The 25,370-nt window shown below is 52.6% G+C and overlaps 1 protein-coding gene across 1 annotated transcript in view; it reads right to left on the reverse strand.

Moving 5' to 3' along the window:
- Positions 1-1,918: 1,918 nt before the first annotated feature.
- The window catches only part of XKR7 (XK related 7), a 28,743-nt gene continuing 5,291 nt past the window's right edge, over positions 1,919-25,370 (reverse strand). The window contains exons 2-3 of the mRNA XM_059133812.1: positions 10,094-10,296; positions 1,919-8,828 (exon numbers count right to left, since the gene is read on the reverse strand). Of these exons, the coding sequence (XP_058989795.1) occupies positions 7,873-8,828; positions 10,094-10,296 (1,159 nt within the window). The 3' untranslated portion in view covers positions 1,919-7,872. The remainder of the gene's footprint in view (positions 8,829-10,093; positions 10,297-25,370) is intronic.

A 25,370-nucleotide genomic window follows, 5' to 3' on the forward strand; every position in this document is an offset into this window, starting at 1 on the left:
TGTTCCACAGATGCTTCAAAAGACTTCCCTTAGGAGTCTAGGAGCCAGATGTATTAGCCAGGATATATTTTGGGTGCAAAACAAAGACACAAATAACAGTGGCTTAAACATAATAGAAGTTTTTCTCTTCTAGTCCCCTAAGCGGTTCAGGGCAGCATACCTAGGACTGCTGGGTCTGGGATCCAGGGTCTTGTTGCTGTGCCACACTAGGATTTTGTTCTCACCTTCAACACAGCTACAGTCCAGCCAACAGGGTAAACCCAGCTGGGGAGAGCACAAACCCCACTCTCCCTTTAAAGGGATGATAGATAAGTAGTACAAAATTCTACTGCTCAAATCCCACTGACTGCCACTTGTTTCCTTGGCCACACCCAACTGCAAAGGAGGCTGGGAAATATAGTCTTCTATTCCAGGGGGCCACAGGGCACAGCTAAAACTTCCTTTAAGACAAAGGGAAGCATGGATACTGGGGACCATCAAAGCTGTCTTTGCCTCACAGAATTGAGTCACGTGCCCCTGCCCCCCACCAACCCTAGGTCAGAGAAATGATCTTGGACTAGTGGTTCTCAAACTTGAGTGAGCATCAGAGTCACTTGAAGGGCTTATAAAAATATGTGGCTCTCCACCTAATCCCACGGATGGCTGATAAGGTGGTCTGGGTCTGGCCTGAGAATCAACATTTCTAACCAAATTCCTGGTAATGTTGGTCTAGGGACCGCGTTTTGATAACCGAGGTCTTGGGCTAATTGTGACTTGGCTCCTGGAGCCAGGTGGGGGCTACATTCCCTGAGCACTTGGGATGGGGGTCCCTAGGAATGGGGCTCCACCTGCAGGAGAGACTAGTGAGAAAGGCTACTGGATGGCAGGCAGGAGAGGCTCACAAAAATGGGAAGATGAATGGTTTGGAGAAGCTAGGAGGGCCAGGTGGGGTAATGTTGAAGATAAGGACCAAGAAGTATTGGGGGGTCCAGGAGTGAAAAGCCAGCCTCACGCAAAGGTTTCAATCTTTATCCTGAAGGCCCTGGGGAACCATGGACATTCTAAAGCAAGGAACTGTCGTGATAGAATTTGTAAGTGGATAAAGATGCCTGAAAGCGGTGGCCCCCAAAGTGAGGTTCTCAAACCCCTTGTAGCAGAATGCCTTGGAGAACCTTTACAATGCAGGCTTCCAGGCACCACCTCTCTTCAGGAGATGGAAACCCCCTCTACTTCAAGTGATTCTGTGCACTTCGAAATTTGAGAACCACTGGATAAGAGGGTGGAAACCCTGGAGGCAAGGGAGATCTTTTAGGGGCAAAACTCACTAGAAATTAAGCTTTATGAGGGTGGGGATCATGCTTGTATTATTATTATTATTTTTAATTTAAAAATGATCCTATTTATTTATTTGACAGACAAGAAACTCAAGCAAGGGGAGTGGGAGAGGGAGAAGCAGATTCTCCTGCTGAGCGAGGAGCCCGATTTGGGGCTGGATCCTGGGACCCGGGGATCATGACCTGAGCTGAAGGCATTCAGATGCTTAACGACTGACGAGGCGCCAGCCATGCTTGTTTTATCTTTCCTGTTCACAGTACCTTGAAGAGGGCCTGGGACATAGTAGGTGCTGAACAAATATCTGGTTTAGTGCCGTTAGGTACTTCAGTCTGGGTTTGTCTCGGATTCATTCTGGGACCCCTGGCAAGTCTGCCCCCAGCCGCATCTTTTCCCCCCTTATCTGTAAAACGAAGAGATTGGAGATAGTCCCTAAAAACGTGGTGGGGAAGGACATTCTTGTTGATTGATTGAGGCACTGTCCAATCAACAGGGACTTCTGTGTATTCTCCTATTCTGGTCCCAACCAAATGCTTTGGTCTCTTTAGGGATTCTCCCTCCTTCCTCTAGCCCAGAGCAACCAAAGCAATAGAACACAAGCAGCACGTACTGAAATGACTTTTAATATCTCATGTCGCAGCAAAATTAAAAATATACAAAAAGTTTGTGGTGTACAAAAGAGTCTCAGTACAGAAGCCCCAGCTTGGGGTCTCCTCCCTCTCCTGGGGGAAGCGCGGAGGGGGGAGTGGGGGCGGGGGACTAAGGATGGCACAGATGTAGTAAATACCAGGAAGTGGGACCAGGAATGGGAAACAGGGGTGGGCAAGGTTGGGGGCCGGTTAGGGAGGAAAGAAAGAACCTGGAGGAGACAATCACCCGGAATTGTGCTGAGGGAGGGAAATCAGCCCCTCAGTCATGGCTAGTGGTTCCTGGAGTTGGAGTCAGAGTGGAAGGGGAAATTAGTGCTGGGAATGTTCTGGTGGGATCCCGAAGGACCCGGGCTCTGGTCCCACCCTGCCACCAACTGGCCCAGTGACTTTGGGCTGGCTACCTCTGTGGGTGTTCCCCCTTCAGTAAAACAGGACGCTGGATGAGTAAACCAGATTCCCAACTTGGGATCCCTAAGGATCAGTGAAGGCAGGCATGGGGGCCCAGGAGTGCTCTTGAAAACTGTGTATTAGACGCTCCAATATAATACAGATATCCCATCAACCTCAAGCCCTAAATCCTAACTTTAGGCCTTGGTAGCATTTATCTATGATCAGAAGCTCAGCTTGAGTTAATTTAATGTGGGAAGATGAATTATTCTTCAAGAAGTGAGGGCTTGTTTGGAAGAAAAGACTCCCAGACTACAGGATCCTCAGGGGTGAAAATCAGAAGAGGGCTCTGGGAATCATTCAGGTTCTTTCTAGCTATTTTACTAGTTTGCAAAACCTAGTTGGTTGGTTGGGGGTTGTGTTTATCTGAGCGCACCCTCCTTCCCCCTGCCGAGTTCGGTGGGTTAGCCCAGGAGAGACGGGCCTGGTTTGGGTTCTAGGATATTCCGGTGAGAGAAATGGGGGAATGTTCTCCACCCCCCACCTCCTGCCCTTCTCCTCTGCTTTTGTCTCAGGCTACGCTCCAAGGGCCTCCCCTGCTTCTGCCTGGCCTGCGGGTCCCCTTAACAATGATTGTGCATAGAAAAAAGGCCAGGATTGCTGGGGAGAGGGCAGCGCCTACCTTGCTATGATCAGGGAAGGGTGGATGGGGCCAGGCATTAGAGGACCAGCCTTCCCCCCACTGGGGAGTTTTCTGCCTCCAGGAACCAGGCCATTCCTGAAAGGGGTGTTCCTTTCCCACTGCAACTATTTCCTGCTCTTCTTCCCCTTGACCCAGGAATGTCCTAGCCCCTCCCACCCAGAATGGCACATTATAGTCCCTTGGCCCCACCCCAGGCCCAGGGTCTTGTTAGGGAGAAGGGGCTCAGTCACCATGCCCGCTGCTGCCCTGGTGGCTTGGTACTCATCCAGTCCCTTTCAATGAGACCTCAAAAGCATACCAATATGGAAATTTGTGGTTCCTCCTCCTGCAGGCCCTACCTCCAGCTTATGTGGGAGGGAGACAAGTGCCAAAGGGTGACAGGGGCCAGCATGTGATGGGCGCATCTGGGTCTCAGTTTTCCTTATCCCCGCCCTGGACTCCTCCTTCACACACCGCAGGTTCCTCCTGACTGGGGGCCACAAACCCTGGAGAAGACCCCGGCTTCTAAATTGCTCCCTTCATGCATGGAGGGGCCTCTAGGCCTTATCAGATGATGTTTCCCCAGGCAGGGACCCTGTGAAGGCCCAGGGCTTTCCACAAGGGTTTTCCCCCCCTTTCCACTTCTCAGGGGAAGGGGGAAGGACGGACAGCTCTCAGGGGGTCAGTTGGTGGGGGATTTAAAAATTCTCAGAGGGAGCCAGGGCCTCTGTCCTTGAGTTCCCCAGAGGGGTTATCAGACTCTGCGTGGTTTCCTAGAAACTTCTCAATATTTTGAACCAGAGATTTCAAACTGGTGGCCCGTGGGCCAAATCTGAGATTAGTTTGGCCAGCACAGCCTTCTTCAAAAATGTCAGTTTTAGGTCCTATCGGCAGGGGCAGGCACTGCCCTGTTTTCCAGAGTCCTCACCACTCCCTATGGCATATCGCTTGTTCTTCCTTCATTTTCATTACCTGAAGGCATTTGAACTTGAAACCCATACACCCCTGTCTAGGAAAACCTCCTCACTACCTAAGGTTTCTGTGAACTCCAAGCCCAAGTGAGTTCCAGGCCCTGAGGGACTTTAGGCCTTGGGCTGCAAGGTAAAAATCTTCCCTAGTACTTCCAGCCCGTTCGCCAGGTCTCGCCCTCTCCGGCCTCTGCTTTCCCTGACTCTTATGGTGACACACCTCTGTGGGACTCAGAGGGGCAGGGAGATGGCTGGGGGTAAGGCAGATCTGGGGGGAGTCACCAGGGTGGGACAGATGAGAGGAGGGGACCAAGAAAGCCTTCCTTGTTGGGGAACCCCTGCTGGGAGGGGTGGAGGTCTGTGCTGTCCAGTCGGGATGACAGTTACAAGGCACATGGTTTATCAGTGCATGGAGGTGTGATGAGGGGTGTGTGGTGCCTGGAGAGGTTTGGGGAGCACAGTCAACAAGTTGGGGGATCAGCTCAAGAAAACTGGGAGACAGAAGTCCACCCTGAAAACGGGGGAAATGTCCCCTGCGGGTAGAGACAGTGAGGGCAAATTTGTACTCAGTGTCCTGTTTTCTTCCTGGCAAAATTAAGACGGACCTAACTACTGCTCAGCGTAACTCTCCCACGGACTTTCTTTGTGATCTTGGCCAAGTCCCTGGCTCTCTCTGGGCCTCTGTTTCTCCTCTATAATAGATGGTGAGGGTAGGTAGCTTAGGGGACCTCAAGGGTCTGGAATATTCTCTCACTGCAAGGACTCTGTAGGTATTCTGGGAAGGACTAAGCAGCCAGGCTGGGGTGCAGGACAGAGAATGGGGGAGCAGGAGGCAGGGACCCAAGGGGTCCAATTCTGGCAGGGAGGAGAGGGATTGGCTGAGGTAGATTGTGTCACAGGAAAAAAAAAAAATGAAAAGAACCATGAATGAGATGGTGCCCCTTCTCCACTGTGACTCCTCTATCCCAGTGAAACAAAAGGATTGACAGGGACTAGATGAAATGGGTGACAGGCCAGCAGACTAAAAGGACAGGAACGGATGGAGTCCTGACGCACCTGGCCATATAGGAGTGGTGGGAGGGTGGTGGTCCTTGGAGGCTAAGCTCTTTCCTGGGAGTGAAAAGCAGGAGAAGGTGTCTGTGGCCTCTCTGAGGGCCCTTGACTGTGGCCCTTTCTAGGGCTCGGTTGTCCCCAGAAGGGACAGAGGCCCTGAAGGTGGGTTTTGTGGGAGAGAAATACAGAAGGTGGGGATGGAGGAAGGTCAAAAATGTGGCCCTGGTTCCTCTGAGAACCTTGTACCACATTTTGGCACTGCTGGCTCATTCCTATATCCTGGTTCTCGGGTGCCTTCTGGAGCTGTGAGGACTCCCAACTCCCAGACAGGGTATTTCTAACTTTTCCTTCTAGGATGCTGGCTAATGGTGCAGCCAGATGGGCCATTTGAGGATGCTGGGGAGTAAAATTTGCCCAGGCTGACCCTCATGTCACTTCTCTGAGCCTGTTTCCTCCTCTGTTCGCCGGATTGCTCAGAGCTCTCTTGTAGAGCTGTCACAAGCAGGACCGAGTTTAGGGGAGAAGCTGTCAGCCAGACCTCAGTCCACTTCTCCACTGTTGTCACATCTCGAAGGGCTTTAACGCCTAACGGGCCATGGAATTCAGTCTCTGGAGACAGACTTGAGCAGAAGACAAAGTGGCTGGGTGAACTCACCAGAGGAGGTCTAGGTCACCCCGGACCTTCTCCGCCACCCATTCCCTTAGGCCTGGTTTCTGAGGCTTCTTAGGGATTGGAGAAGTAGAAGTAGAAGTAGAAGAAAGCAATAAAAGCATTCTTTGTGTGTTGGCGGGAGGGACACACGCACCATCTGGGCCCACATGAATGTCTATGCAGTCGCCTGTGTGGCAGGGGGTGAGGTTACTTGTGTCACGGGTGTGATGTGTCCTTGTGTGTATGTGTATGTGTGTGTGTGGGCAGTCTTGGCCTCTCTGCCTTTGGGGTCGCCCAGCACCTTGTATTCTCAGTAAATTCACTATCACCCATTACTATCTGATGGGACAACAGGATTCTGGGACCCATGAGACTAGCAGCCACGCTGGGCCTCAGTTTTCCTATCTGTCACCCAAGGGAGGCTGAACCAGAAAGGGCAAAGTGCCTCTCTAATTTGCATAGTCTAGGATTCTCATGGGGCTCCTCACCCCCAGCAGAGGTCTGCAGCGGTCCTTAATACTACCCGCTGTGCCCTTGTAGTGAATGCAACTTGGTTGGCATGAGTGGGGTAATAGGGACATGGTGGGTGGTTCCAAGTTCTCTTTATAGGCTCTGTCCCCTCACCACAGAGGCAACTGCTTCTCTCCTCCTAACCTCCCCTCCGCCGCCAGACCCAGGACTCACTGTCCCAGATAGACAGGAGGGGCCATGGGTAAGTGGTCCCATGGGCACTCCACGATGTTCGGGAATAGACTACTGGTCCTAGGGATTTGTCGGATCGGAGACAAAACAAGCCAGTTTTCCAGCTGCTATCCCAGAGAGCTGCATCTGCACAGTGGCTGAGAGCCAAGATGTATGTCATGTCCCCAGAGTTAATTTTTTTCAGCTGGAAATTAGTTGGCAGTTGAAATGTCTCAAGGGTTAGGATGACAATTTCCTCTGGGGACGATAGCTGTGGACCAAGGTGGATGGGGCATATCTGAGAAATCTAGAACTGGAGTACCCATTTCTAGACTACTCCACTTACATGGGGCTCTAGAGCCCCCTCCCCCACCCCCACTGCCGGAGCTAGAACCTCCCAGAACAGAATAGCGGGGCTCCAGGGCCTTCACCTTCATCACAGAATCCAGATCAGAGGGACTCCCTAGGACATTTTATCAGCCAAGTGTTCCAAAACTTAATCCAGAGTTAAGAATGTCTCTCTGGAACAGTTTCTCTGTCAAATGTGCTAGAACCTCATGTATAATTGAGCCCAGAGTGGCTTCCTAGACATTTTATCTGTTGTATTCAAGACCTTTATCTAGAAGGAATGTTCTAGATTCTCATCTAGAACAAAGGATGGCTCCTAGAAACATTTCACTTCAATGAGGTGTCCGGAACCTCATTCATATTAGAGCCCACAACAAAAGGTGTCTCCTGAGGAGTTCACTTTGGGAACATTCTCTGTGCGGTGGATTGAGGGTACCCCTCCCCCAGACCTGCTAATCCCTTTGTGCGTCTGTTGGCCTTGACCCCTCAGTTGCCTCAGGGTTCTTCCTCCTCTCCAGCTACAGCACTGTCCGCTCCCACCCCAACTCCCCACCCGCCCCAACTCCCGCCTTTCATTCCCTTCTTGCCCAGGATCCGGCCCTCGGAGCTCGCAGGAACTGGTCCACCAGATGCCCCCACCTCCCTCACATCTTCCACGGCCTCCTTCATCCTTCTCAGAGATCTCCTCTCCCCAGAAAAGAAGCCCACCCCCCACGCCCCCTGAGGAGCACAGCGTCTAGGTCATGGGCCCCAGGCAGTTCCCTGTCTCTGGCAGGTCCACTGGGAGCGACACATGGGTGACTCCAGGCAGGGGAGAGTGTGGGGTGCCCCTGGCACCAGATGTGGTGTGGAGACCTTCATGAAAGTGGGGCAGCTAATGAGGATTGTAGCACCAGTTGGTGCCCTGGGCCCTAGGTCAGGGGAGTTTAGGAAATGGGCCACAGGGCTGAAAACAGGGCCTAGGGCTGAGGCCTCCACAAGGCTGTCCCCTCCCCTGAAAGTACCCAGGGGTGGGCCACTCTACCCTTGGACCAATGGATCTGTACCCCTTTAGCTGGGTGGCCCCGACATTCCGGGCTCAACACTGTGGTTGATGTGGGGTCAGCCAAGCCTGTCTCTCTTGGTGGGGGACATTGTGGCCTACACCGTGGTCTCATACTCCAGCAGCTCCTGGGAGGTCCCCACGCTCCGGTACTGTAACCGAGGCGTGGCAGGAGAGGAGTACTCCAGTGCCAGAATGGTCTTCCGGAGCCGGCGGTCAATAAAATGAGCATCCCAGGCAGGATACTTCTTCCGGGGCAAGTCAATCCTAATGACAGGCCCTTCTGTCCGCAAAGGACGAGCCACTGGGGTGGGAGGCAAGCCAGGCCGCACCTGGAAGACAGGTGGCGTGGGGGTTCCCGCACGCTCGCCCCCCACGGAGACCCCATCCCTCTCGGCACCTGTAGTCCTCGGCAGGGACCTTGGGGGACTTGTGACAGCGTCAGCTGGGGGGCCACAGGGTCCTGGGGTCTCCGGGCAGATGCAGCCAGGCATCTGGGGACCCAGCATGGGCCCATTGGGGTGCAGGAGGCAGTAGTACACACACATGAAGAAGATGCCCAGTGCGAAGCTGGAGGCCACCACGCAGACTAGGATGAGCGAGTGGAAGTCAGTGGAGAAGTTGCGGCTGGAGTACCAGAAGCCCGTGAGTGCGGCATTCTCCAGCAGCACAATGCAATAGTAGAGGGTCATGCGGCGGCGGCTGCGGCCCTCCTTGACATTGAACCAGCAGAAGATGTAGATGATGCCCACCACCATGTTGTAGATGATCTCTTCCCACTTGGACATGCAGAAGTCCGTCTCGCCCTGGATGACCCAGAAGGTCATGACGCACCAGTGGGCCACGATGAAGATGCCGAAGTAGAGCTTGTAGACGCTGGCGAAGAGTGCGAAGGCCAGGCTGCGGGCTGCGATGGTGAACAGGTGCCACAGCACCTGGGCCACAGCGCCCTTGTAGGAGAGCGGCCGCTTGTCATCCCGGGAGTCCCGCAGCACCTTCTGGTAGGAGGCCAGCGTCCAGGCCAGGGACACAAGTGAGGCAGAGGTGGACAGGGCTGCAGAGACAGGGTGAGGGTGGGGTGGGCTGGGTTAGGGGTGGGTCTGGGTTAGGGGCAGGGTGGGGGGGGGTCTGGGGAAAGGGGGAGGGTTCTGGGTCAGGAGCTGGGTTCTGAGGAGCTGTGAGGGAAGGGTCTATAAATCAGGGCTGTGGGGAGGGTCTTGGGGGGGCAGTCTTCCAGAGCAGTGATGGGAGCAGGGAGTGTGAATGGGGCTGGGGACTTCTGCAGGAGGAGGAGCATAAAGGAAGAAGGAAGGTGGGTGACTTTGGTCTTCATAAGGGTCAGGGCCAGGTCTCTAGAACAGGGATGTCGGGTTTCAGGGGTCTCGGTGAGAGGGTGGAAAATTAGGGTCCAGGATTCTGGGAGCAAGAAAGAAGGTGAAGAGTTGGGGGGTCATGATTAGGGTATTGAGGAGCCAGGAGGGGACAGTTAGTAGCTACAGGCCACCAGGATGAAGCTGGGTAGTGGAGAGGGGTATCCAAGCTGAGCACAGCTGAGGGCATGGGAAGACATCTGCTGTGGGAAGTTTTGACTGGAGCCCGGTATCCTGGGCAAGGGGTCCTGAAGGGCCTGAGAGGGGGTGATAGAATCTTTTGGGTCATCAAAGGTGGTATGGACCGTGTCTGGGTGGGAAGAGCTTGGAGGACTCCCGGGGGTGTGGTTTTTCTGACACAGAATGGGTTGGCCTGGTCTGTCAGAGTTAGGGGAGGGCCAAGTTTGGGGGTGAGAGCCGGGGACCCAGGCTAAACCTGGTTGGAGTCCTCAGGAAGTAAAAAGACCAGGAGAGGGTAGATAAACAGCCTCAGTCATGGAGGGTGACTGAGCAGATCTGTGAGTCAGGGGTGCCCCTGGTGGATGCAATCTGGGATCAGGACAGTTTGGGGAATGAAGGGCGGGGTCTGAGTTGTGGCGATGGGGTCAAGGGCCTCTTTGGACTTAGCAGAAATGGGGTCTTCTCTGCTCTGGCAAGGGGGAAGGGAGGAGGGGGAGAGCGGGAGCACCCAGCGGTCCCAAAGGGAGGCAAGGAGGTAGAGGGACCAGGCTCCTCCGGACATGGAGGGTAACTGGGCCACCGGAGGTGACATGGGGGTCTCCAGCGGCCTGGAGGGTGATGAGAGTAGCGGGAGGAGGGGCGCCTTCAAATCCCCGACGGCAAGTGGGCCGAAGTGGGGCTGGTAGGAAGAGTGGGCGGGTGCCCCTGCAGCGGACTGCGTTGGAGGAGCGAGCCCTGGGGCGAGGGCGGGCGCGAGGGCGGAGCTCACCGGGCAGCAGGTCCGGCTCGCCGCCGCGGTGCACCAGGAGGCTGAGCTGCAGCACGAGCTGCGGCGCGCTGCGCAGGAAGGTCTCCAGCAGGCGTAGCATGCTCACGTCTGCGCTCTCGAACAGCATCCGCCAGTAGAAGTGGCGCCGCAGCCGCTCCCCGCGCCAGCGGCTCTGCAGCCCCAGGTACATAGCGCGCAGGTACCTGCGGGAGGGACGCCGTGCTCAGGCCTCCGTGCGCTCGCGTCCCCCTTGCGGCTCTCAAGCCACCCCCGGCCCGCAGGCGAGCGCCGGGGGGAGGGGGGACAGGTGCGCAGGGTGGCGTCGCTCACTGCGCCCAGCAGAGCAGGTGTCCTCGGCTGTAAAATGGGCAGATCGGAACGATCCCCTCCGGGACTGTCGTCGAAGGAACTCCGAATGGGCTCATTATTAAAGCACCGGCACAAAGTAAGCCCTTAATTCAGGATTCTTTTCATCATTCTCGCAGGATTCCTGACACCTGACAGTGCACTGAGGTTCCACTAGACCCGCTATTGTCCTCACTTTACAGACGAGAAAACATTAGACCCAGAGAGGTATGCCACCTGTCGGAGGTCACCCAACTAGGAAGCAGTGGAACCAGGATTCAAACCCAGGCATTCAACCCCCAGCTTCCTGGCCTGTTCTCCAACCCCACCTCTAAGTGCCCAGTTCTTCACCATAGGACACAGGGAAGCTACTCATAGGTCCCCTGGCAGGTGAGACTTTGCTGCTCCCTCTTGAGCCAATTTCTCTCAACAAACTTTATGGCTCCAGCTGCTCTGCACAAGCCACAGACCTTGGCTCCCAATGTTCTCTCTTACCGCTCTGGAACCCCCTGCCCTGTCCTCCAGCCCCACTACAGCCGATTCCCGGTAACTCCTGCTTTTCTTCCAAGGCTCCAGCTTTTAAAGTCACCTTTTCCAGGAAACCTCTGCTGACCGCTTTCTACCTGGGGTAGGGACCTCTCAACACAGGCTCTCTCTAACCCACAGTGGACTGTGACTGCCTACTTCTCCATCCATCTCCCCCAGACTCTGAACTTTTTGAGGATGACAGGGCAGCTTGCTAACCGCTGTACCCTCAGTTCTTAGCACACCATGGGTGCTCAGTCAGTGTTGGCTCAAAGAGTGAACGCAGGCATGATTGCAAGTTTGTCTTCATTGAATGGAACTCTGGTCACCCAGCAGGGGGTATGGAAGGGATTCTGAAGTCCTGAGTTCAAGTGCCAACTTTGCTTCTAATTTACTGTGTGACCTTGAGCCAGACCCTCTCCGAGCCTTAGTGAAACCTCTCAAAGTGGCTGTAAGGATGAAATGGATTTGAAAATGCTTTGCACCTGGAAAGTGCAGTGCCCGTGTAGGATAAGAAGGGGCTGCCACCCAGGACTCCTCCGTGTCCTTGTTCTTTGCCCAGCAGCTCTGCCCTGGGCTGTTGCAGCCACAGATCCTGACCCCACAAACCCTGAGTTCTTTGATTCACGGGGCAGGCGCATCCTTTGCTGAAACTAGAGAGCACTCCTCCAGAAGTTATCTCCCCAGAAATCAGGGAGGAAAATCCCAACACAGGTTCAGTGATCCTGTTACTTGAATCTGAGATCCGAGAACCAGGTGTTTGGGGGTCTACTACAAGATGAGAAGTGCTGGCATTTTTAAGATGTTGTTTGGGAACCTGGGGGCCCACTATATTCAACTGTGTGTTGCCAGCCCCAAGAGAGGCATCAGGGTAGTCCCTGGAATTTGGGATCACCTGATACCCAGAGTTTCCCAGGAGGAGTATCCCAGTAATAGGAATGGCATAGCCCTCCCTGGGGCTCAGTTTCTCTATCTGCCAACAAGAAAGATGGGCTTGATGACTCTGGAGATCCTTTTAGAGCTACCATTCTGGGACTCAAACTCTCTTCCCCAAAATATGGCTAGAAACATCCTATTCAGGGCCCTCCTCCCCATCCCTGGGTCTTCTCGGCACGAATCAATGGTGTAGAAACACCTTCAACATGACACAGTGTGGGACTAGCAGCTGGGAAGGGGAAGAGGCCTGTTCCCTCAGAAGCAGAATCAACAAAAGCAAAGACCCCTTGGTCTAACTCTCCCATCCAATGCTAGAATTCCTTCGGCAAGTCCCAGCCCCGTGTGCTGGGACTTCTGCTTGTGTGCTCCCCAGGATGGGGAGTCCCCACCTCTTGGAGCTTCTGAGCACCTCCAAATCTGGATTGTGTTTCTTCTGATGCACAGAAATTTGTTTCCCTGTACTTTCCATTCTTAAGGCCCCTGAATCCCCCCCACCCAATAAGGATCCCTGAAGCATAGATTCATGTATCAAATATATTTTGATCGCTTGTTATATGCCAGGCCCTGTGCCCTTAAGTATCTCAGAGTCCCATGGGACAGAGACAAGGTAAGACCTGAAATAGATGCTCTAAGATGTTATGGAACCCAGCGAAGAGATGGGTAGCTTTAGCTGGAGCAGGGAGATCAGGGAAGACTGCCCAGAGGAAGAAACATTTGATCTCAGCTTTAAATCATGGGTAGGATTAGAAGGCAGGAAGGAGGGAGAAGGACATTCCAGGCAGAAGAACCAGCCAAGGCCAAGGCAGAGAGGCACGGCCTCTCCTCCTATGAGAGGGCACGGCCTTTTAGGGTAATGGCCAGTGGTTTGCAGGGCCTGGAGGGGTGGCTTTTCACAGGAAAGGCCATAGGAAGACTGGAATTGTGAAGGGCATCAAATTCTGGACTGAAGAGTTCATCTTTTATTTTAAATCTGAATTCTATCCCACAGTCAGGGGGATGTGATCAGCTTGCTGGCTTAGAAAGCTCGCTCTGGAGGCTGGCTTGGAGGAAAGCCAGGAGAGGCTGGAGTTCGGTCCAGGCCTGAGCTGACAGGCTGAGCTAAGGCAGGGCACCGAGGAGCGGCAGAGAGCAGAGGAGGGGATGGCCAAGGGGGGGGGGGTGGGCTACGAGAGAGACCAGGACGCTCTGTAGGGCTTCGGGGGAGCCCAGAACACAGACTACCTTTTCCAGCCTCTTTCTTCCCCCAGACCTATTCCCTTCTCTATTCCTGTGGCTCTGGCTTTGAACAGAAAGGAGAGACCAGCTGGTCCAACGTGAAGGGGCCTGGGGAGTTGGGGGGAGGGCGACACCCTGGAAGTTTCTCTCAGGCTGGAGGACCATCTGTTTCCTGGCCCGGGTCAGCATGAGGGAGGCCCTGGCCCGGCCAGCATCCATCACCACTTGACAGGCTGCCTGCCCACCTCCCCGCCCACTCCTGCCCCCTCCTCGGCTGGCTCCCAGGGCCCCTCGCCCCAGATAACCGCAGACAAAGGGCTCACCCAGCCCAAGGCTGCTGTGGGCTGAGTAGGGAAGGGGAGGGGAAGAAAGGAGGCCTCTGAATCCCAAAAACGTGGCATTGGGCAGTGTGGAAAGACCACGGCACAATCTGGGGATGAGAGGACCTGTGTTCAACCTCACTCTGCCTCTTTTGGCAACAGGACCCAAAACCGTGACTGTTCCTTCCAGCCGGCACTAAACGCTCATTGCCAAGGGCCTGCAAGGTTTTCACGGGCCTAGGAAACTGTTGGAGGCCTGGGAAAAAAATTGGCTCTAAAACACAGGGAAAAACTGCAGAATCAAAATTAATAAATGTTTAATTAAATGTCTGCAAAACAGAACATGATATCAGCCGGCCGACGCAATTTGGCTTTTATCTGGTTATATATAATTTACATTTGGTGTTTGATGTGGCTGCATTTTAATATGCCTGATAGATGTGGGGCCCACAAAGGTTTTAAAACAGCCCTGCCCAGGACATGTAACCTAGTTCCCTGTGCCTCAGTTTTACCTTCTTTAAGAAGGGGCCGGCACTCACCATCCTGCCTGTGTCACAGCCCCTGGGGTGAAAGGCAAGATGGTAAGACGCTGGGCTTGTGGATTTGCTTCCCAGCCCTGACCTGGATGCTGTGTGGCCTCAGGTGGTCTCTTTGCCTCTCTGAGCCTCATTTTCCTCTCTGTTGTGAGCATTGAATGAGGTGATGGGTTCGAAAATAATTTGTACACTAAAAAGGGTGTGTGCATAGGGAGAGGGAGCACATGGTAGGCAGAAGACTCTGGCTCCTGATCACCAAGCAGCCTCCCTTGAAACCTCCTCCAGGAAGCCCACCCTATTCCACTCTAGTTGAAGGGTAGTTGGAAGAAGTTGGTTTTCACCACAGATGGGACGAATATTACCCATAGAGAAGGATGCCTCATTTCAGAGAAAGGAATCCCACCTGGGGAGGGGGGCAGGTGCGTCTTGTTTCTAACAGTCCATCCATTCTCTCCATCCTGGTTCAGACCATCATCTTTTGCCTTCTTTGTGGGCTCCCTATATCCACTACTGCCCCCCTGTAGTCCATTCCCCATGTGGCAACAGCTGGGGTACTTGAAAAACCAGTCCGATCGCATCATTCCCCTTCTCAAAACCTTCCGTCACACTTGAAATAAAGTTCAAGGGTTTCCCTTGCTTGCAGGCCCTAAACCATCCAGCCCTGCTTGTTTTCCCATCTCAAGCCACTGCTTCTTTTGTCGCTGGCATTCCAGCTGCCCTGGAGGTTCCTCGAACCCAGTCTGATGTTCCTGACTCAGGACCTTTGCACTTGCTACTTGCTCTGCTTGGAACGCCCTTCCCCCAACATCCTCCTGCAGCTAGCTCCTTACTGGCTTCCATGTCACCATCTCAGAGCGGCCCCCCGGGTCACCCATCCCATGGGCGCCCCAGCCCTCACCAAACCCCTCTCATCTGTCTTATTGCCCCATCTGATCTTCTTCATAACATACGCTATCAAACAATCTTACTGATGTACACACTGATTTTCTGTTTTATCACTGCAGTTGTACGAGTGTAAGGACTCGGGTGGCCTTGGTCACTCCTGTCTCCCCAGCATCTGTATGTGTAGTAGGCATTCAATAAATATTTGTTGAATGAATAAAGAGAGAGTGTTTGCCTGTGTCTTTCTCCTGACCTTGCAGAGTTTGCTTACTGCCAGGACTCCTGCTGGGCAACTCCTGTCCTCACTGACTCATTTCTGTCCTTCCTCCTCCAGGAAGGCTTCCTTGGTATTTCTTCACCTGGTTGGGCCCCACACAGCACTGACTTCAACTGCCCGAGGCCAGTGTGAACCAGACTTAACAGACAGGTTTACCGTGTGGGAACAGGCGCTCAGGGGTCTATTTTGTGTCTAATTTGCTGACTGCCTATCATGTGCTCAGAGAAGCATGTCCTGGAGGAAATTGGAAGAGCAGATAAGTGTGTCCTGTTCAAGGTGGGGTTGGGGGCAAAAAAACACACAGCTCTAGGGAGAAGAGAAGGCAGCAGACAGTGTGTGAAATCTTATTCAGGATTCCGTAAAGCCACCCCGTTGCCTCTGAGAGCAGGCAAGAAACAGACGGAGCTCATTCCCTGCTTCCTGGGTCTGGTTATCTCTGTGACCCAGGAACCTCCCATCGTCCCCCAGACCTGGGCCAGTGATGGGGTTGGGGGGGGGGGGATGGGCTCCTCTCTAATGGGTAGAAGGAAGGAGGAAGGGCTTTCATGTCCCCGAGAAGCCAGGAAGCTTCTGGGCCCAGTGTCTGGGTCGCCCTGCTCTCTCCTGGTTTTGGTTCTTATGTCAGCTGGAGTCTCCAGTATCAGGCAGGATTTCTGGTCTGGGCCTTCGTCTCCATGCAGACGGCCAGCTTGGACCTGTCCTTTTGTCTGGCCTCACATCCTGGGTCTGGGCCACTCTCTCTGTCTGCCACTCCAATCAGCCCTTCAATGAGGGGTTAGCCTGTTTATTTTTCTGTTTATCTGTCAATCTGTCAGTCTTGCCCTGAGACCCTGAGTCAGTCCACCTGTCTGTCCCCTGTGCTAGAGGTCATGTTGTTACTCAAATACTAGTCAGACTGACCCTAGGGTCCTGGGTCAGCCTGTCTGTCTGCTCTTTGAGGCTGGGAACATCAGTCTGTCTGTCCATTGGATGTCAGGATAGCTTATCTATCCCTTTGGATACTGGGCCTGGTTTTTCGTCTGTCTGTCTGTCTCTAGAATTCTGGGCATGCCTATTGGTGCGTCTGTCTTTCAGTCTCTCGGCTGCTTGGTCTGTCTGGTGGTCTGTTGCTCATCTCGTGGCTTGGCATGACTGCCAGCTCTCCTGCCATCCGCCCCTGCCTGCTCCTCCTCTCCCAACTCTGGGTCTCTTTCTGTCTGTCTGCGTCTCTCACATCCTCAGCTCCTCCATCTGTCGGTCTCGGCGTCTCTGAGTGTGTGTTCTCGCCCCTTTCCACTCCCCCTCATGGCTCTGGGCCAAAAACACAGCAGCTTCCAGCGGCTCCCCCACTAGGGCTCCATCCAGGAACCACCTCCCTGCACGGCGAGCTCTCCTGTCTCCCACCCGGGCCAGGCCTGCAGACTCTGGAAGGTGAGCAGGCGGCACAGAGCCGGCAGGGCTGGTAGGAAGGAGCAGAGACCCCACGCGAGCTGAGCCCCTTACTGTTCTTCGGGTCTGTAGGGGGACAGTGTGCAGGTGTGAATAATAATGAAAATAGCTCACATTTACTGAGCACCAGCTGTATGTTAAGCCTTGTCATACAGATTGTCTGTTCCTCCCAGCCAATCTTTGAGGTGGGGCACTATTACCATCCTCACTTTACAGATGAAGAAACAGAGCCAGAAAGAGAGTGGAAGTTGTATAAAGCCCCACAGCAAATTAGCGTCAGACCTAGGACTCAGACTTGGTTCTCCATGGGCCCCTGCCTCGGAGAAGGTGGCTCGGTTCCCCGGAATGTGGGTGGCATGGCTGCCAGGGAAGATCGATGCTGGGCAGGGATGGACCTGAAAGCTTTGCCTGGAATGGCACGGGTTCAGAGAAAACAGGAGGAGAGGTGACCGTAGTCTCTGGAGTCAGGGGACCCAGGCTCAATCCTTCACTGGACTTTCTGCGAAAGTCCAGGTCCTCTGGGGGCCTCAGTCCCCCTCTGCAAAATGAGCCCTAGTAACAGGATTCTTGCCTAGGGAAAGGGATTTCCATAAGACCCCTCACCCCACCTGTCCAGTTCTGGTGATGGCAAATGTCTTGAACCCAAGTGCTTCCCTCCACCAGGGGGCATCACTCTGGGGCCGGCCACTGAACTCTGAGCCAGGGCGGCCTCCCTCCTCGCTGGTCTCCTTCCTTCCTTGCCCTCCTGGAGCTTAGTCTTAACACAGCTGCCTGAGGGATCCTGTAAAATCCTAGATCAGGCCACGCCATGCTTTACGGTACACCGTGACCTTGAGATCCAGGTTTGTCCACCTCTAGGACCTCAACTCCCTCCATCTTTCCCCTCTGAGTCCCCAGCTCTTTCCTGAATGCCCCAGGCCCATTCTGGCCTCTGGGCCTCTGCCTAGAAGGGACTTGAATTCTCATTCTTTTCATCTCACCTCCGTGTCACCTCCTCAGGGAGGCCTTCCTAGATCCATCCCCCCCCTCCACGAAGCACTTCTATCTGCCCCTCTGGCCGCTTTCTGCCCTGTCATCCTGTTTTCTTTTCTTAATTAACACATACGACCCCCCCAAAATGGCCTAATTTCTCGCTTCCGTATTTGTCATCTGTCTCTCCGATGGTGCAGGGACCCTGGTTGTCCTGTTTTCTGCTATACCCCCAGGGCCTGGCATCCAGTTAATGTTCAATATTTATTTGTTTCTTGAATGAGTGAATGTGTGAATGTACTTTATAAACTCTGCTTTGGAAGCTCCCCAAGGAAAGGCGGTCAAGGGCAGAGGGAAAGGACCCAAGCCCAGGGGAGACCTGTGTTCAGATTCCGGAGCATCATTTACTATCTGCGTAGTCTTGAGCAAGCTGCTTCCCACCCTGAGCCCCTCAGCTCAGTGCCCACTTTATGGGGTAGGTATGAAATCAGAAAATAGTGGTATGCATAAAATTTCCAGCCCAGTGGTGGGCGCTCGACCGGCGGGAGGTTCAAGAGGCTGGGAGACTCAGAGAACCCAGCAGGAAGAGGAGGCCTTTTAGTTTCCGGTTTAGTTCCTGGTAGACCTGAGATCTGCTCCCAGGCTGGCTTCCCCAGATGCTCATTGAATCTGTCCCCAGGAGGCAAAGGGTCAGAGAAGTCCCTTTGCGGGGAGTCCCTTTGGGGGTCTTTGTCCTTCCCCTGAAAACAACTGCCACTCTTTGGAAGGCCTTCTGAATGTACTTGGCTAAAATCCTCCCTGAAGCCCTGGGAGGTTTTGTGGGCACGATCCCCATTTTCTGGACCAAAAAGAGGAGGGTTATTTGACATCGACTCACCCAGCACTTTTAAAAACCTACCGTATGCCAAGACCTGTGCTAAAATGCTGGTGGACACGACAGTGAGCAAGACAGACCCAGCCCACCTGGTGTGACCCAAGTAGGAGAGCTGGACATTGTTTAAATCAGCGTGTGAACGGGGACAAACACTCCCTGGCTTCCAGACATTCTCCAAACAGGACTCTGGGCTCCAGCACTGAGGAAGACAGGGCCTGGTCCTGCTTGCAGGGGGTGTGGCCGTCAGGGAAAGCTTAGGCAGCAGGTGGGTACTGAGCTGTGATCGGAAGCAGGCACAGGAGTTAACTGGCTGAAGGAGGGAGGAAAGGGAATTTCTGGTGGAGGAACAACATGGGCAAAGGTCCTGAGTGGCCAGGAAGCAGTACATGGTCGGAAGCTGTAGCTTGGAGAAGGGGGTGAGAAAGTGAAGGGGGAAGGGGAACATGGTGAAGCATTTGGCCTTTATCGTAAGAGTAATGGGGAGCCACGGAGAGGTTTTAAACAAAGGAACGATGGTACAGCTAGCTCGTACCTCTGTCTTTTAGAGGGAGCATTCTGTGGGCAGCAGAGCAGGGGAGAGGCAAGGGAGGAAGGTGGGAGACGAGTTACAGCTGAGAGTTGAGTATGGCCCCCCACAGAAGGACATGGACTCCAGAAGCAAGCAGCAGGCACTTGGAGACGTGACTCGCCCAAGGTCAACAGCCAGAAGCATCAGAGCTGCATCTCAAATCAGGAATGGTGTCTCCCGCATTTCACCACCAGGTGCAAATCAAGCTGAGTCAGGCCCTGAGGACCCAGATGCAATCTGTGAGTCCTCTGGGACAAACTGGACCCCCTCCCCTTCCTTGCAATGGGGCCCAGAAAGCTCTTGTAGGGAATGGCCTGGAGGCTCCCTTCCCATCTGTCGATCCCTCAATGCTGAGCGCTCCTGTAAGGATGCAAAATGGGACCTTCCTGGGGTTGGCAGCCAAATGAGTCATAAATGTCAGAAAAGAATGTGATTTTACACGTTTGGCTCCTATTTCGTGCAGCGCTGAGAGCCGGGCTGTTTCCCTCCTCCTTAGCAGCCCTCTACGAAGTCACGGCACCTCTTTTTTTTGCTGGGCTAAGGCCAAACATTTCCCTGCCACTAATTTTAGGCTCTGGCTGAAAAGCTGAGACCCTCTCCTCTCCTACCCACTGCCATCAGGTCTTCTTTTCAGTCAGCAGGGAAGCAGGCAGTCCCCCTCCAGCAAAGCCTTTGGGACCAGGTTCCCACCTCTTTTGCCCTTCACTGTATGAATACAGCCAGATCTCTGCCTCTCTCTGGGTCTCACTTTCCCTACCTGTGAAATGGATGCAGAGCAGAGACTAAAGTCCAGTCCCCCATACTCTTGCCCAGGGCTCGTTGCTCCAAACCCTCCTACTTCTCTCTTTTTCTCATATCCCTGGGCAGAGTTGTCCCTGTGTGGCCAGGCATGAGCCAGTGGGGGAAGAGGGCTGGGTCCCGTCTCTTGGTGGCATCTGAAAGTAGTTGGAGACCCAGGAAGGCAAAAAGTACCACTTCTATCTGTCCCTGGCCCGAGAGCCCCTAGAAGGTAGAGAGGCCAAGCTGTTATTATGGGGGTACTCTGGGAAAAGAGAGCTGGGTGTCTTGTCTAGAAAGCAGAGCTGCTCTAGCTGATTCCTGCCCTGGGAGAACGTGAGCCCAGTAGATGGAATTTCAATTTTTTAGGAATAGGTGGATATGAGAATATTTGTGCTAAAAAAAAAAAAAATTCCAATTTGGAAATGTTGGCAACTGATTTTTAAAGACACTGTATGAATTTTTATTTATTTTTATTATTTTTTTAAGAGAGGGAGAGGCGATGGGGAAGGGGCAGAGAGGGAGGGAGACAGAAAGAGAGAATCCCAAGCTGCTTCCATGCCCAGCAAAGAGCCTGATTTGGGGCTTGAACTCACAATTCTGAGATCATGACATGAGCTGAAATCAAGAGTTGGATGCTTAACTGACTGAGCCACCCAGGCACCCCTACCATATGAATTTTTAAGAAATTATTAATCTTTTTTTAAGGTGTGATAATGGTATTATGTATTTTAGTTATACTTTTTATAAAAGTCTATCTTTTCATTTTTAAAAAAAAGATTTTATTTATATATTTGAGGGTGGGGGGGGAGGGCATGAGCAGGGGGAAGGGCAGAGGGAGAAGGAGACTCCTTACCAGCAGGGAACCCAAAGCGGGGCTCCATCCTAGGACTCTGGAATCATGACCTGAGCCAAAGGTAGACGCCCAACTGACTGAGCCACCCAGGCACCCAAAAGTCTAACTTTTTAGAAATGTACTGAAATATTTACAGATGCAGTGGCATGATGTCTGAGATTTGTTTCAGAATAACATGGAAGGGAAAAATTGGGGTAGGATCCAGACCTATAGGGTCCAACATCTAAGTGTCCTACTCTAGCCACATAAGGCTATTTAAGTTTAAATTAATCAAAATTAAATACAATTTAAAATTCAGCTTCTCAGTCCACTAGGCACCCTTCAAATGCTCAATAGTTATGCATGGCTAGTGGCTGCTGTATTGAACAGTGCAGGCATAGGGCATTTCCATCATGGCAGAAAGTTCTATTGGATGCCACTGGCCTAGATAAAGCAAGGTTGGCCAGGAGTTAATTGCTGAAGCAGGGCCGTAGCACGGGGGGCATCATTATCCTGTTCTCTCTACTTCTGTATATTTAAATTTTTTCCACAATGAAAGTTTTCATTAAGCAGTAGGGACACACGAACACATCCTTGGGCTGGATTTGCCCGCAGGCCCACAGGCCAATGATTTGCAACCAGTGGTGTGACAGCTAAGCCTCGTAAAGGCCCCAAGTTCGATCCACAGAGTCTTAAAACTGTAAGGGGCTTTGCAGATCATCTAGTTTACCCTCCAAACGGAGGGCAGTAGGCCCTGCTGTCACTTCCCTGCCAAAGTCAGCTGCTCCTGTCTGCATGCGGATGGCCCCGAGGAGTTCACGGCTTTGGGAACAGCCCCCTCTGTTCCTGGACAGCCTGATTGTCTGGATGTCTTGTTCCTATCCAGATTCTGCCTCTCTTGGACACTGGGTTATCATCTGTCTTCACACTATCTCTGGAACCACAGGAAAAAAGTGTCCTTCCTTGAAAGGCTGTCTGTGGATGAGGGTTAGAGAACGTTCAGACCCCTGAGGCCCCTCCTCCTCCCCCTATTTTGACTAAGTAAGTGAGGTGGGCTGCTACTTGGTCCAATAATAATAATTGATAACAGTAAATATTTCCTGAACATAGATATATGAAAGTCCCGTGCATTTATGTGATCCCAAGACATGTTTACAAGAACTTTAAGAGGCGGGTACTCTCACCATCCCCATTTCACAGATGAGAGTAGTGCTCTGGCTGCTGAGGCAACTTGCCCAGGGTCACACAATGAGGAAATCGTGGAGCCATGAGCCCACCAGCACTCCAAGCTCTCAGCTACCCTGCCCTCACATCTGAGCCCTAGGGAACTCACCCAGTGTTCTTGAGCCCCTGATTGGACTTGGCAGATGGTGCCACTGAATCCCAGGCAGGGAAGTGTCTTGTTCAAGATTCTGATTTCAAACATTCCATTCAGTTTACAAGAACATTTACTGAGCACCTACTGGATCCATCCTGAGCCAGCCATTCACCACACCAGCATCCTCCTGGGAACCTAGCCTCAGGACTGTTCCGACCACATCTTATACAAATATAACTTTGCTGCCCTTAGCCTGCATTTGTCCGCTGCAAATGTGGAAGGCTGCAGATGGAGGCCTGGAAGACCCCAGCAGTGCCCATAACTACGCCGGGGTCCCACACTGCCTTAGCACCCCCACATCAGCCATGGACACAAAGCCTGCTTCAACAGACTCACGTTCTAATAATTACTAGGGACCTTGCTGAAGCTGGCCAAGTGCAGGGTCCCCGAAAGCAACAGAGGCTCTGCTCTGGGCCAATCACCATGGGGACCAGGGAAAAGAAAGGACAAAGCCTCACCTTCCCAGAGGCTTGTCATCTGGTAGGAAAACCAGCTAGGTGGGCAGGTGATCACAACAGAATCTGATGGGGACTGTGGGACTGGAGAGGAATGAGTAATTGTGCCCAGAGGGCAAACTCTGAGAGGAAAAACCCAGCATGTTAACAATGGGTACTTTATAATCAAATCAAAATTTAAAAATATCTTTCTGATTTTTTTTTTCCCCTCTCCAAAGCAATACATGGTTGATTGTGTTATAAGAATACTCTTAACTAGCGGAGGGCAGGGTCGCATGGTGGTCACACATGTGGGTTTGGGAGCCTGACAGCCTCCCTTTAAGCCCAGGCTTTGCTACTTACAAACTGGGAAGCTGTTAGCACTTTGTACCGTATTTCCACAACTGTAGTATGGGCCAGTAAGTCTAGCTCACACTAATGGAACACTTATGCTGAGTCCTGGGCAAAGCAGGCTCCTTACATTTATCAATAAGCTTTCATTATGGCTACCCGTCTAGCCATGGGATGTTATCATCCCACCTCACAGATGAGGAAACTGAGAGGGGTTAAGTGATTTGCCCAAGGTCATACAGCTCACACGTGGCAGAGCCAGAGTTTGAGCTCCACAGCCCTCGTTCTTTGTCACCACACCCCCTACTTGACAGAATTGTGGTGAAGAGGAATGATCTCATTGAAGTTTCTAGAAAGGTAACTAAAATTTTCAGTAATATCTGGCTTTCTAAAAGCAGGTGAGTGTATACATGTATTTCTTAATTAATTAAAAACTGAAGGAAATCTTTAAGCAATACAAGAAACATCTAATTAGTAAGTGGAAATCTCCCATAACCCCACCTCTGTGCACCCCCCCCCCCCAAGATTTTGAGGGGAGAGGAGTCTTAGGACCTTTTCTGGGCCACCTGAGGTTTCAACAAGAGCCTACAGTTCCTTAATAAACAGACACGGCAAATAAACAATTTCCACTTTAGATTGAAAGCAACAATTTGGGGCACCTGGGTGGCTCAGTTGGTTAAGTGTCTGCCTTCGGCTTAGGTCATGATCCTGGGGTCCTGCATTGAGCTCTGCATCCCCGCTCAGTGGAGAGTCGGCTTCTCCCTCTGCCCCTCCGCACTGTTTATGCTCTCTCTCTGCTCTGTCTCATTCTCTCAAATAAATAAATAAATAAATAAATAAATAAATAAATAAATAAAAGCTTAAACAACAACAACTTGCCTGATTGAGGGAGTGGGAGGTGGGGTCTGAAGGGTTGAGGGCAGGATGGGTTTCTTCAGGGAAGGTTTCTGAGCTTGACTTTGAAGGATGCGCAGAATTTCACTGGGAGGAGAATGGGACAGGGTGTTGCTAGAAGGACCACGGGCAGCTGCTCAGAGGCATGAAGGGAAAAACTGTGTGGCTTGCTTTTTAGGGGTTCAGAGCAGTGAGGAGACAAAAGGCCAAGAGGCAAAAGGCTCTGACGCCAAGCTAAAGCATCCGGACCTGCTCGAGGGGCAGAGGGGACCCCGGGCTGGCCCTCTGGCTCTGGAGTAATGGCAATGTCCGAGCTGAGCATTTGAAATATCCTTCCGGCTGCAGGTGGAGGCGGGATGGGGTGGGGTGGGGTGGGGGGAACTGGAGGCTGATAGGATTTCCCAGGGGAGGAATTTCAAGACCCTAACAAAGGCAGGGTAGTGAATGGAGAGGCCAGAGTAGATCCCAACCCATCCTCCTTCTCTCCCTAGGGACCTTCGCCCCAGCTGCCTGGGTTCAAAGCCATTTCCTGGCAGCCCTCCATCCTCCCCACAGGGCTTCTCCTGTGTGGTCTTTATAGATCAAACAGGGGACGCTGGGCCCAACTGCCGCCGCTGTGTCTGTTAGGAGCAGCTCTAATGGCCTGTTGCAGCCGGATGAGCAGATAGAAGGGGATGGGGGGCGGGGGAGCACCTCCTGGAGAGGAGTATCCCAAGAGGTGGGTGGCAAGGCTGGCCTGGAAAAACCCTGCAAAGTCAGAACAGGGAGGAACCTTGTGGATAATCCTTGAATTGGGAGGTGGGGGCGCGGGGGCAGGGGGTTGGGAGCTTGTAAAATGTTTCAGCTGTGGTAGTCAAAACAAAATCCTAGAGAGGTAACCCAAATATCAGAAAAGAGAGACTCAGATTTCAGGTTGAAATGATGGTGTGAAGGCCGTGAAAGAGTCTGAAAACCACTGTGAAATCCAACCCCTGACCAGTTTAATAGAGAATAATACAAATAGTAAAAAACAAAACAAAACAAAATTTAAAAAGTAAAGACTGAAGAGATTTGCACACTTCCTGTGTTCCAGGTGCTGTGCTAAGCACTAGGTGTACATTATTTAATGTACATTATTTAATGGGAAAGGTACCATTATTAGAATGTCCATTTTGCAGATGAGAAAACCAAGGCACAGACAAGTTATGCCATTTGCCCCCATCACAGGAAGTGGCAGACACAGGATGTATGTGGCAGATTGCAGAGTGTGAGTTCTTAATCATTAACATTCTGGCCCCAGTGGGGAAAATGACAAAAGAGGGACAGATACTAAGAGGGACAGGCACCTTGTCCGCTGTGCCTGAAACAGACCCACCCCCCACCCCCCACCCCTGCCCCAGTTACTACCCTGGTCCAGCTCCCATCTTCCCTCACCGGGATCATGGAGCAGCCTCCTCCCAGGTCTCCAGACTTATCCTGGCCTCCCACCACTCTGTTTTCTGACAATCAGGGTGCACACTGTAAAACAGAAGTCAAGACCCGCTTCCTTCCCTGCTCAAATTCTCTGGGGCTCCCACTTCATTCGAGTGAAAGGCCTCGTCTTCCCATGGCCTATGGCGCCCTGCACGACCCAGCTCCAGCCAGCCTCTCCACCATCATCCCCTCCACTGTCCCGGACCCTCTGCTTCAGCCACTCGGGCCTTCTCCTTGCTCTTCTCTTTCCCTCTGCCTTGGGCATCCTTCCCTAGGCCTCC

Source organism: Mustela lutreola, chromosome 9, assembly GCF_030435805.1.
Source record: "Mustela lutreola isolate mMusLut2 chromosome 9, mMusLut2.pri, whole genome shotgun sequence".
Classification (NCBI taxonomy): Eukaryota; Metazoa; Chordata; class Mammalia; order Carnivora; family Mustelidae; genus Mustela; species Mustela lutreola.